The 12185-nt window shown below is 45.6% G+C and overlaps 1 protein-coding gene across 1 annotated transcript in view; it reads right to left on the bottom strand.

Moving 5' to 3' along the window:
• Positions 1 to 12185, bottom strand: part of LOC119458789 (protein phosphatase 1 regulatory subunit 37-like) — a 148627-nt gene that overhangs the window by 22652 nt on the left and 113790 nt on the right. Inside the window, exons 7-10 of the mRNA XM_049671431.1 lie at positions 10057 to 10202; positions 4470 to 4601; positions 3149 to 3290; positions 251 to 414 (exon numbers count right to left, since the gene is read on the bottom strand). Of these exons, the coding sequence (XP_049527388.1) occupies positions 251 to 414; positions 3149 to 3290; positions 4470 to 4601; positions 10057 to 10202 (584 nt within the window). The remainder of the gene's footprint in view (positions 1 to 250; positions 415 to 3148; positions 3291 to 4469; positions 4602 to 10056; positions 10203 to 12185) is intronic.

The raw sequence follows: 12185 nt of genomic DNA, 5'->3' as shown, positions 1-12185 counted from the left end.
TGCCTGTACATCTCTGTGCACATTGTATCAACTGTCTCATCACAACCGCTACATTGCTGATCAATTCAAGTGTGTCAATGCTAAGTTCATACCATTATGTGTGTGTGTGCGTGTTTTACTTTCCCGATTACCCATGTCAGTTCTGTGTATTTGACAATCAAACATCATGGAAAAAAGCCAGCAACAAAAGTTGCCAACATTTCAAACATCGTAAAATTAAACAAAACCGGCCAAATTCAGCTGCGCTCACATTTTCAGACTTGACTTGGTCCAGGTCTAGCCGCGTGACGCTCTTGCTGAGCTTCAGCGACTGAGCGAGCGCCATGAGGCCACCAACTCCGATCTTGTTCTCCCGCAGGTCCAACCTCACAATGATCTGGCTGTCGGCGATGAACTCGGCCAGGGCAATGGCACCTGCAACACAACCGCCGGCGAGGTTCGTAAGGACTTTCCTTGGCTCAGTAGGAACGCTCGGCACGAACCAGCACGCTGCTCACTTTGCTGCTCATCCTATGCGCTTTTTGTCTGTGCCTCAATAACCCTACCTCCCTTCTGCGAGGTCCTCGCAGCCTTTAGTGAATTGTAAAGAAGTGGAAGCCTTCACCTTTAACTGCACCACTTCACGGTGCATGAGGCGGTCACGAATTCACAAGGAGGTTAGACAGAGAGAAAGAGATTTTATTTACAGGAAAGGCAGAGAGGTCGATCTGGGCTGACCTGCTACTTTGTACTGAGGAAGAGGCAAAAGGATTGAAAGTATAGTCTTGAATGATGATTAGACGGTGGGAACGACTGGATGCGTACATACAGTCAACCGCAAAAGCTTACAGGATGCGGTTTGCCCTGCAAATGTGAATTACTGTGTAGGTGGCGAAGGCTACTACATGCTGGAACATTTAATTTGAGGCTGTGTGACCACGCTTTGCGAGAATTCAGCTCCTTGGCAGATCCTGCGTCCCGTAACCTTTTGCAGTTGATGGTACATTACACAGTAGCACTACTAAAGCCGCTCGTCTAGTCCTGTGGCATACAGGAACTTGAGCAACACTTTCGTTGTCGCCTGGCAGCAAAGACGGAAGTATTGCTTAAAGGGGCCCTGAACCACCCCTCGGGTTTGGCGAAAAAACACTTTCAGTGGATGGCAAATGCTGCTGTGAACATCTCAGCCAAATTTCTCACTCGTGCGCAACACGTGGGGCTCACAAGCGGAGCTTGAAGTCACGTTTTTCTCAAACACTCTCGTTTCAACAGAAGTCATGTTCCTCACCCTCTTCTGTGTGCTTTATTTCGTCATAAAGCACATTTTCTTAGACGGCTGCTACTGGTTGCTGCGGTCTGCTACGCAGCGTAGATACCGCAGCCTCCGCGGGGTGCCACCACGAGTCCACTGGCTAAGCACACTGCCGCTCACTGAGGACAACCGCGTTTGGTGTAAGTTAAGCGCATCGTAGGTACTAAAATCGAAGTCGTAGATGAAATGTGAACTGCGCGCCACGGTGACATTTAGAAGGCAGAGCTTCATGGGCACGCCCCACTCTGTCGTAGCCTTCGCAGTGCAAGGCATTGAATAAGGAATGGGAGCACAACGGAGGCTGTGTTTGATTGCCAATAACTTCGCTCCTGCTGAACGCATTTAAGTACTTTTTGCAGCAAAGTATTTCTGAAATAGCCTGTTTTCACTTCAAATGCACTTCTCCATTTCGATAAAAAGTGGTTCAGGGTGCCTTTAAGAAGTTAAGGAAGTTAAGCGATACTGGCATCTATTTGCTGTCTACTGGAAGGTCAGCTACATCTACCACATGGGTTAACACAAAGCGAACAGGTCGTGCTGTACTGTTTGTGGCTAGGCGTTGCTTTTACCAACTCCTGCACTTTCCTCATTGGAATGGCTGACAGCGCCACGTGTGATGCGTGTAGCTGCGATGAGACACTCACACACCCTACCTGTGTGTGCCTGCACTCTGGTGCCAAGAGGTAAGCAAAGTGCACAATGCTAGATAGACTGGACAGTCATCCACTATCACAACAAAATGCTCCAAGCCGGTGCTCCGAAAAGGAAATCCAAGCAAGAGGCTTTGTTTGTGGTGCTCAAGTTCCTGAGGTCTACTAGGAATTTGAACCTGAGGTTTACTAGGAACTCGTTAAAGTCTATCACGTAGGCTACTGGCCTATGTGATAGACTTTAAGAACACTGCTTGCTAGGGCTGTACAGTGTAATTGTTACTTGCTTTGTGCTTCTCTATCTCCCCCTTAAACTCTCTCTCTCTTTTTATCCCTGTACCCCTCTCCTCCATGAAAAATAGCAAGCCAGGACTACCTCTGGCCTGCCTTTCTGTACAACCTTTCTCTCTCTCTATTTGTGAAGATATTACATAACAGGCACTGTCTGCTGTCATACTCAAGAGGGCAGAGTAATGACAGTGGCTTGACAATACAGCATACAGGAGCACACCACCTAAAGCTCTTATCACATGACTGCATAGGACTGGGTAGGCTTCACACAAGGTTGCACGAGATCCCACATGATCGCACAAGATAGCATAGGAAAACAGCTATTCGCAATATATATGCCTCTGTATTGACCATTCAGCAATCAGTTCATGGGCGCCGCCCTCTTGGGCTCTTGCACAGACAACTTCTAATTTTGTGCTCAGTGACGTGAAACTTAAATGGCTGTGAAACACCGAGTGCGTCTGTATGTATAACCATTTTCATGCACATGAGTCGATCGCAGCATTGTGGATATGTTGTTCATGGTTAGAAAACAGCATTAACAGCTAAAGGAGGCTGCACTCTGGTGCTTTGGTAACACTGTTTGTTAGACACTTACATGAGTGCAGATCGCAGCTGTATTTATTTGTAACCTGTAGAATTATTTCTTTCTAGTTGGAATGCGCGTATGCTCACATTACCAGTTCTGCTGCAATTAGTAAGCAAATTATGTGAACCTGCAAACTTTTCTGAATGGTCCTGTAATCTGCATGGGGTATCTGCAATGAAAACAACACCCACTGAAGTTCTAGTAAAGTATTAACTCAGCACGTGCCAACACATCAAGACAAACCTTCACATGTGATCATTGAGCGTTTTGCATGACAGCTAACTCGACACAAGCCCAAAACGAGAAGAGGACAAACAAAAAACAAACCTTCACACGTGATCTTTGTGTTCTGCAGGCCCAGGTTGCAGAGGGACTTGTTTCGCATGAGGGCCTCACGCAAAACAAGCAAGCCGTCGTCCCCGATGGCGTTGTGACCCAAATTGAGAGTAATCAGGGACTTTGTGGCAACCTGTGCGAAAAGGCGGTACGTCTGGCTCTAAAAAGTGTATCATTATATTTTAGGCCTCCTGCACATTGGATAAAGTGAAACAAGCAATGAGAATGCCATGGATGTGCTGGCTGCATTAATCGCTATGGAAATTAAGCACGGAGGCAGACCAACAGATATATGTTTTGGAGGTAGAGCATTCTTTAGGTTGTAATTGTGTACACCCTTTAGGTCAAAGAAATAGAAACGACACCGACCAAAAAGGTGTTGTTAAAACGTACTAGATGTTTTGACTTCCGTATGAAAGCCTTGTTTACAAACACTAACTGCTCAATATGGCGAGCTTAAGTACATCTTAGTACCCTAACTAGCCATTTTGTTTATGCTGATGTAGTACTAAGATGCCTAGTACCCAACCTAGGCATATTAGGCTTGCCGTTTCAAGCAGTTAGTGTTTGTCAACAAGGCTGCTGTACAGAAGCCGAAATGTCTAATACTATTGAACAACACTTTTGGGTCTGCATCGTTTCTTTTCTTTGACATGAATTTGCTAGCCTGAACAGACTGAGATGTTGTCAAACCATCGATTACACTCTTAAGGGTGTAAGTTTTAAAGTGGGCTTTGAGGGGCACAATAGTGGAGCGCTCTGGAATAATTCTGACCACCTGGGGTTCTTGAACATGGACCCGAAGAATGGCACACGAGTGTTTTTGCATTCCACCTCATGTCGGAACACAGCCGTCGTGGCCAGGAGTCGCACCCATGATCTTGAGCTCAGCATTAAAACACCAGTGCAGCTGTTCGTGTAAGTTTAAAATAAGCGATGTAGTGGTACTGCGCCTCTGGTGGCTCATTTTGTCCTCGCATATCGTGTGTTGCCTACACCAAGTCAAGCAGAGTGCAATGGCCACTCTTGCTACTACGGCGGGTCACATACAAGAATAATCATTATCAAACATTAGTGCATTTCTTGTTTTTCAATGCTGCATACCTGTAACTTCACCATCGTTACTGATCATCAAAGAAAGAACAACATTTAGGCAACCTGCATGCAGGTACGAGGAGCAAGGAACTACGGGGGTTATGTGACCTAGCTATATAGTTTTGTGGTGTGGCCTAGAGATGAACATATGGACACATCAAGAGGTAGTGCTGTTGCTTTAAAAAGTGAGGAGTCCACCTAATATACGACTGCTCACCAGGGCCCGAGAGATGTGCCTCATGCCCGCTGGCGAGATGCCGTTGCTCCAGAGCACCAGAGTCTTGAGCCCCTTGTCGGCGCTGTCGGGCTGCTGCGCTATCCCGTCCGAGAGATGCGACACACCAATGTCCTGCGACAACACGGGACGGTCAAATCTCGATGTAACGAACATGGCTATAACGAATTATCAAATCAAATTAAGTGAATCTAAATAGTGTCTCGCCGACATCAGTGTGCAACGAATACATGCTTTTAAGATACTATAACGAAGTACACAAATCTAAAATATGTTTTGCCAATATCAGCATGCAACAAATATCGCATTCTGAAGCAACAAATGCGGCAGCCGCATTTTAGATGAAGGCGAAAATGCTCGAGGCCCGTTTACATAGATTTAGGTGCACGTTAAAAACCCCAGGTGGTCGAAATTTCCGGTATACATTTCCGCCGCTTCCCTTCAGGTGCCGGTTAGGCCGCGCTCGCGCAGGATATTTTAGTCTACGCGCGAAACGTCTCTTGTTTGCGATTGCGCCCCTACGGAAGGCTGGTAGTTACTGTTGTGTTGAATCCCAAACCAGCAATTACGCAAGGCTGGTAGTTGCTGTTGTGTTGTGGAATCCCAAACCAGCAATGTACACACGAAGGGGTTGATGCCAGCAGTGAAATTCCACCGACTCATAACAGAATGCACGAAACAGACAGCCGACAAGCATGGATTACTGTTGTGTGCAGTACAGCGTAAGGAAACTCTTGTTGCAGGCGCTGACAGTTCTCGTCGGAGTTCACGCGTCCTGAGAAATTGATTATGTGCACTATGCACTGAACAAGACCGGAGTTCATTCCTACATCACTAGTACACTAAACAGTCGAGATTCTGTGAGGTACGAGGCCACTTCCTGTTTGCACCGGTGTAAGTGAAGCAGAAATGAGTTGCACGCACTAGAGCACTGCACGGGCTCGGGCTTACCCGAAAGCCCGGTCCGGGCCGGGTAGAGCAGTTTTTTCACGGGCTCGGGCACTGCATGTGCTTTTTGACGCGGGCCCGGGCCGGGCTCGGGCTTTCTGGTGGTGTGCATGTAACGTGCATCGAGTTATCCTCGCGCGTCTCGACTCTGAAAAACATGTCTTTTTCGGTCTCGGGCCGGGTTCGGGCCGATTTCGAGCCGGGCTGGGGCCGGGCCGGGCGGGTAACGTAGAAAAGTGCCGGGCCCGGGCCGGGCCCGGGTCTCCCCATAAATTTTTTGGTCGGGCTCGGGCGGGCAGCCCAACGTAAAAACGGGCTCGGGCCGGGCCCGGGCTTAAATAATCGGCCTGTGCAGTGCTCTAGCACGCACTACTTAAAATGCGTACACATGCCATATCTATGCTGTGCGGTGAAATATTCTGTACAATTCTGAATCTGTTGACGTAAAGGCAAATGACGGCTGCACGCTCCATCACAAATGACGGCTGCACGCTGTGTCTTCCGCTGCACAGCGGAAGACACAGCGGCCCATGCACTTGCCGCAGGAAATGCAACCCTCTCGTATGAGGGAGCAGGGTGACGAAAGCTTCCAAAAAAAAAAGCCTTACGCGTTTTTGCCCGTATTTAAGTTTTCTAGCGCAAAGACACAGCGAACAAGCTATTGCTATGAACGAATATCTGTTATAGTAAAAAAAAAAGGTACTTTCATGTTCTTGTGTGGCTACACTACAACAAGGTTCGACAGTACATACTCCAGAGAAGGTTCGACAGTACATACTCCAGAGAAGTTGTCAAAGTACACAAACTATATTAAGAATATAAGTGAAATTCGGGCCAGTAAACATAGATTGTATAGTACCATTAGCGCCAGCAAGTACACAGAGAGACAGACAACAGCTCCATGGTCTGTCCTCTTTAATGTTGTTGCTTGGCACTTGCGACACTAGAATCAAAATGTGCACACATATGCACCGCCTTTGAACTTTAATTTTGCATATATTTCATCGTGCGAAAGCTTCCCAGCATGCCACCATGTTACACTTATTCCATATAATATGACACACTTGTATTAGCACAGTATTTAATTTGCTGCCAATTCTCAACAGAAGACATTTGCTGGGGAGGAGTCTGTAGAGCTTATAGTAGCCAAATACGTGGCCAGCCTACATTGAAGGGACCAAGCCTTCAGCTCAAGGGAACCAAACAGAAGGTACAGAAAAACTTTGTGCAGAAATCATCTACGATGACTATCATTGCAAGCGAGTAGCCGAACGCTTCAAGAAAGATATTTGCTTTATTAAAGGAATGATGTGCTTGACAACATATATTTGTAGTGGTGAGAATATTTAGGTGGAGGTTGTTGTTTTGTGGCAATATTTAATGGAGAACAGAGCCGTTAAACAGCAGAACTCTAGCGGTAGTATAGGTAGACAGCCCATGCGTCTGCTATGACATTTGGCGTTTGACGATGAACACACCCTGCAATGAGAGTGTGCACGCACTTTGCATCGGTGCCCTTGCTCGAACTTCCAACCACCAACCACAGACCACGAAAATGGGCAAAAGGACCAAAGAAAGCTAACCTGTTTTAAAAAAGAAGTAATGTACCCCATTGGTACCCAACCAGGTGACTTGTTCACAATGAAGGTGCAACAGTTAGGGTCGTGCCCTAGCGCAAATTCTAATAGAAGTTTGTATTAGTCTAATACAGTTTAGTATCAATTGTATAAGTTTTGTATTAAAGCAATAGAAATTTCTATTAGGTGAATTGGTTTATCTATAAGACCAGTAGATACTGTGTATTAGACTTATTAGTCTTATACGAACAGTGTAGCGTGCCTATTAGTTTCTCTAGTAGACTAATAGGTACTATTGGTCTTACACAGATTGTTGCTGGTCTGATGGACATCTGACAGACAGCATGTATTGCTGAATTCCGCTGCTCTCGTTTGCTGCTTGTTTCGTGCGAGGGTGCAAGTTGATGAAAAATTGGACTTGGGGACCGCTTGCTTGCATGAAGGGGCATTTCTTGTTGGTTATTCAACAATATTTATTTATTTTATTAATTGCTCCATCATTAAAGTTTCTGCTATACAAGTGTGCAGCACACTGCGTTCACACGTTTGTGTTAGTTTCAGCGCACTAAGCTATGAAACTATAGCCCCTATCACTTGGCGATACAGACGAAAGCGATGCGCACCTACATGGTCTTGCCACTTTTGCTTCACTGAAGACATTGCCTAAACAGGCCTCTGTTTAACCTCGCCGAGATGAAACAGCTAGTGTTTACAGCACAATGAATACCTGAGATTCAGATTTTATTAGTTCCAAAAAAGTTGTTACAACATCAATAATATACAGACAAGGGTCCCAAACCTTGCCACGGAAAGGAACAACCAGCTGTGATATATTCTGCAAGGCAGAGTTGTGGTGCCCGGTGGGCTTACGAACGATTGTGCAATAGCAGCAACCATATTTGTTTGCTTGTTTGCCACTGAAGTTTCGTTAGTCCTGTATCATTTTTTGAAGTGCGCATACAGTAATGTTAAACTCATAACCTAAATTGCTAACTATAGTTACCACATATAAAAGGCCGTAATATTTATCGGTATCAAAGAGCAGCATCACGGAGAAAGGAACACGGTGGGCGAGAAGACCATAAAACTGTGACCATAGTTGCACATAACATGTGTGCATTGATGGCTGCAACGTCAAGGCGAGGTGTGCGTGTTTGTTAGTGAATGAACTATGCGTTTTTAAGGAACCCATGGTGTTAGTACACACGCAATCTCATATTGTGCAGTAGTATATTTGGATATTTTCATCAATGGATATTGTCGCGACTTCAAAACAATGCAAGACAACTGGCTCTAACCCTGTGCATCTCCGTTTTGTGGATCCACAGTGCAGATCGACATGCGGTGTTTTCCCTGGCTCCGATTCTACCATTTGGAGGTAATTATTCTAGTACTTAGTTATGGTTCTAGTACAGTACAAAGCTGTTTTCTCTCTTTAACATGACGGAGCTAGGGCATACTTCAGTACAAGTGTCATCGGCCTGATCGTTGTGCGCCATGTATGCATGCGTTAAATTCTGGCGAGTTTGTTGCACTGGCATGCCTGTTTTCAACAATGCCATGCAGGACTTGTGCCTAGAGTTGTTCTTTATCTGCACAAAGTTTCAATGTAACACACCGAACATCTTACAGAGGCACAAGAAAGGAAGGCGCGAGCGGTTGCAGGCAGGAATCAACGTAGGCAATGTCATGTTATATAGTGCATGTAGCATTATTATAGCCAAACCTCGGTTTAACGAAATTCTCGATATAACGAAGTTTTTCGCTGGTAGTAACTTTGTTATATCGAGGTTTGACTGTATAAGCATGACGCTGTGTAAAGTGCAGCCAAACTACAGAAGAGTCCACCGATATGATCTTGTTCATATACGATTATGATCGTTACTCTTTCTAAATAGTGATCTTCGTCCCGTTTTGCTGCTGTAGCTCAACGTTCACTGCCAGACGCAGACAGCATTGCCATTTTACAATAACATCGGCTGTCATGACCTCCTTGATTTCTAGACAGCCTCCTTTCTTGGGACCTCACAAACTTTGTCTCTTTCCATATTTCTTTTTGGCACCGCCAGCCATGACTGCTCCCTTTGGTCACTCTGGAATGTCGCGCCATGGCACTCCTTGCTGGTAGTTTCGGCAAACAATATTGCTCTCCGTGGTGGTGCCATCATACAGCTTGGCAACGGTAATCACGATCGGCATAGTCACTGGTGTGGTGTGCAGTATGCAGTTCGGCACGGCGCGCACGGGCATTTGTGGTTTTTGGCTTTCCACTGCCATCACAGTACCCGATGACAATGGCAAAAGTGCTTGCTGCTTTGCAGCATATTTCATACCCAAGGCTGTAACTACAGGTACATAGAATAAGGTAGACATTTTTGGTACCCGGATATAATACAACACGAAGATTATATGCATGTCAAATTCTGAGAAAAAAAAACAAGAAAATGAACAAGACTAGTACGCAGTTTCTTACAGTATGTATGTATGTATGTGTATATATATATATATATATATATATATATATATATTAGTAAACAAGAAGCCTGTGTGGGAGACCGGTGCAAGAGGCACTTTTTAATCAGTTGTAACCCACTGGCATCCTCAGAGACAATACTGCACAGATTAAAGAATATCACTCTGCTTCCTTTCTTTGATCTTTGTGGCAAGAGCTAGTCACTTGTTCAGTGATCATAAATCACTTGTCAGTGATTTATTGCTAGATCCTTATTACTATAATTACTCACTTACTACTAGATCCTTAACACTATTACTTCGTGATTTTGGTACCGATCATACGTTGGCGGGCTAGTTGGTTAGAATCCATGATAGAATGTGTAGGCGCGACTGCACGAGGACGTAGAAAGAAACAGACACACAGAGACAGCGCTTTCTACGTCCTCATTCAGTCGCGCTTACACATTCTATCACTGATCATAAACCATTTGTAAGTGACTTATGATCCGTAGCAGAATCATGAAGTACACTAAGCAGATTTCTAATGATGGGGCCACTATCTGTATATCTGTGCTGGAACAAGAACTTACTTGCAGACTATTCCCGCGCAAGTCGAGGTACTCGAGGCGTGAGTTGGCCCGCAGCAGGTTCGCCAGCTGCAAGCCGTCTGCGCACGTCATCCCATTGTCCCCCAGGTAAAGCTCCTTCAGTGCTGGGTTCAGCTTCAGTGCTGCCACTGCAGATAGAAGTGAAAGCAAGTGATTTCACTACAGTTACTTCTGCAAGCTTCATTTCTTTTTCAACAGTCCCAACAAGACGTACAGCACGGTTTGGAAGAAGGTGCAGACTTGGGGAGCGATCAAACTGTGGGTGAACGAAGGAATCGCTGTCGAGGTGCTTATAGCGTGAAACGTAAGTATACAAAGAACAAATGAACTGATAGAGCCAGACGTAAGGCATTCAACTGCAATTAAAAAGTGATAATAATTACATGGCCTCTGAGATTGTGCCAGTGGTGTGCAATCTCAATTAATCCATTACTGCCCATGGGCATTTGTGGCACAGCGCTAAAGCGTCAGGCTGCAGTGCTTAATTAAGGAACTCACGCGACGTGAGCTTGATTCCGCCAAGCACTAGAAATTTTAAAAGATTTATTTAAACTGAAGACCGGCGTAAATAGGCTAGCTAGATAGATACACTAAGCGGTTGAATAGGCTAAGAATGCCAATCGCACTAAAAATTGAGTTTTTGCACAGTTTTGCAATACTGCATGCAAAGAATGACACATCATACAAGCCAAACACACAAGCAAACACAAAATCACACTCTAATAGCCTGTAAACGGGAAGTCTACCAATTAAAGCCGAACTAGAATATCAAGAAATTCAAAAAAAGCCACACACACACACAAAATATAAAGACGGGTAATGATCGCTGCATACTGCTATGTTGAGGAAATCAAGGGAACACATGTAAAGACGTATGTAAAAGTTATTTGCAAGAAAGGCAACAATACACAAACAAGATGGCTGCTGAGACCGATCTAACCACAACACGTCAAATCGTCATCTTTTGTCTTTGGCACCGCTCTTGGTTTTGCTGTAACATAACCTCCGGCTGCAAAGGTGCTGTCTCGGCGCTAGCTATGACAGAGCCAAACTCACAGCAAAGTAAGGTTTAAGCCAAGCACATGCACAATGTTAGTGGGGACACGCGAGTTGAGCAGAGCGATCTCGTAGTTGACATCACCAAGCTGACGCAATATCATGTAGGACCCTGGGTAGCGCGGCAGCAGCTTTTCAGACGAGCTGATACGGTGACATGATGTCCTATAAGGAGGACTATGGAGGCAGGGAGCAATCAAATGTCCCAATGTTGGCTGTCAAAACGCATATTCTGTGCGGCCTGAGACTCAGTGAGCCAGGAGCCAGCTAATGCGGCGCAACGTGCGAGCCCGAGCAAAGATGTCTTTGCATATTCAGTAGGAGTGTTCGTCGAGGAACGAAGGAGTGTGTCAAAGTGCAAAGTAGGGTGGCAGAACAGAAGGTAAAAGGGTGAAAAGCTAGCGTTCTCGTGACGAGACAAATTGTAAGCGAAAGTCACAAAGGGTAACGCAATGTCTCAATCACTGTGATCATCAGAAATGTATATAGACAGCATTTCTGTGAATGTGCTATTGAGACACTCCGTGAGTCCGTTTGTCTGCGAGTAGTAGGCGGTGGAATGTTTATGCTCGGCAGAACAGGAACAAAGCAAGTCTTCAAGAACTCGGGACAAGAAGGTGAGGCCACGATCAGTGAAAATCTGTCAGGGTGCACCGTGATGGAGGATGACGTCATGTAAAAGGAAATCCACAACCTCAGTTGCACAGCTCGTGGGCAAAGCTCGTGTGATCGCATATCGGGTCACGCAGTCGGTCGCGGTAGCGACCCACTTATTTCTGGATTTTGACGTCAAAAAAGGGCCGAGAAGATCAAGACCGACGCAAAAGAATGGTTGTGAGGGCAAATTGATGGGATGAAGGTGGCCAGAGGGCAGCACAGCCGGTTTTTTGCGGCATTGATGGAGTGCACAGACTGCAACGCAGTAGCACATGGAGTGGTACACGCCTGGCCAGTAGAAGCGTCATCGTAAGCACTCATAGGTCAGAGGTACGAGGCCATAGGTTGTAGTTAACTGCTGCCCAGAGATGGCGTAGTAAAATGAGTAAAAAGAATGT

The sequence above is a fragment of the Dermacentor silvarum genome, chromosome 7 (genome assembly GCF_013339745.2).
Source record: "Dermacentor silvarum isolate Dsil-2018 chromosome 7, BIME_Dsil_1.4, whole genome shotgun sequence".
Lineage (NCBI taxonomy): Eukaryota > Metazoa > Arthropoda > Arachnida > Ixodida > Ixodidae > Dermacentor > Dermacentor silvarum.
The sequence above is the reverse complement of the archived record's forward strand: the minus strand, read 5'-3'. Positions and strand labels throughout refer to the sequence as shown.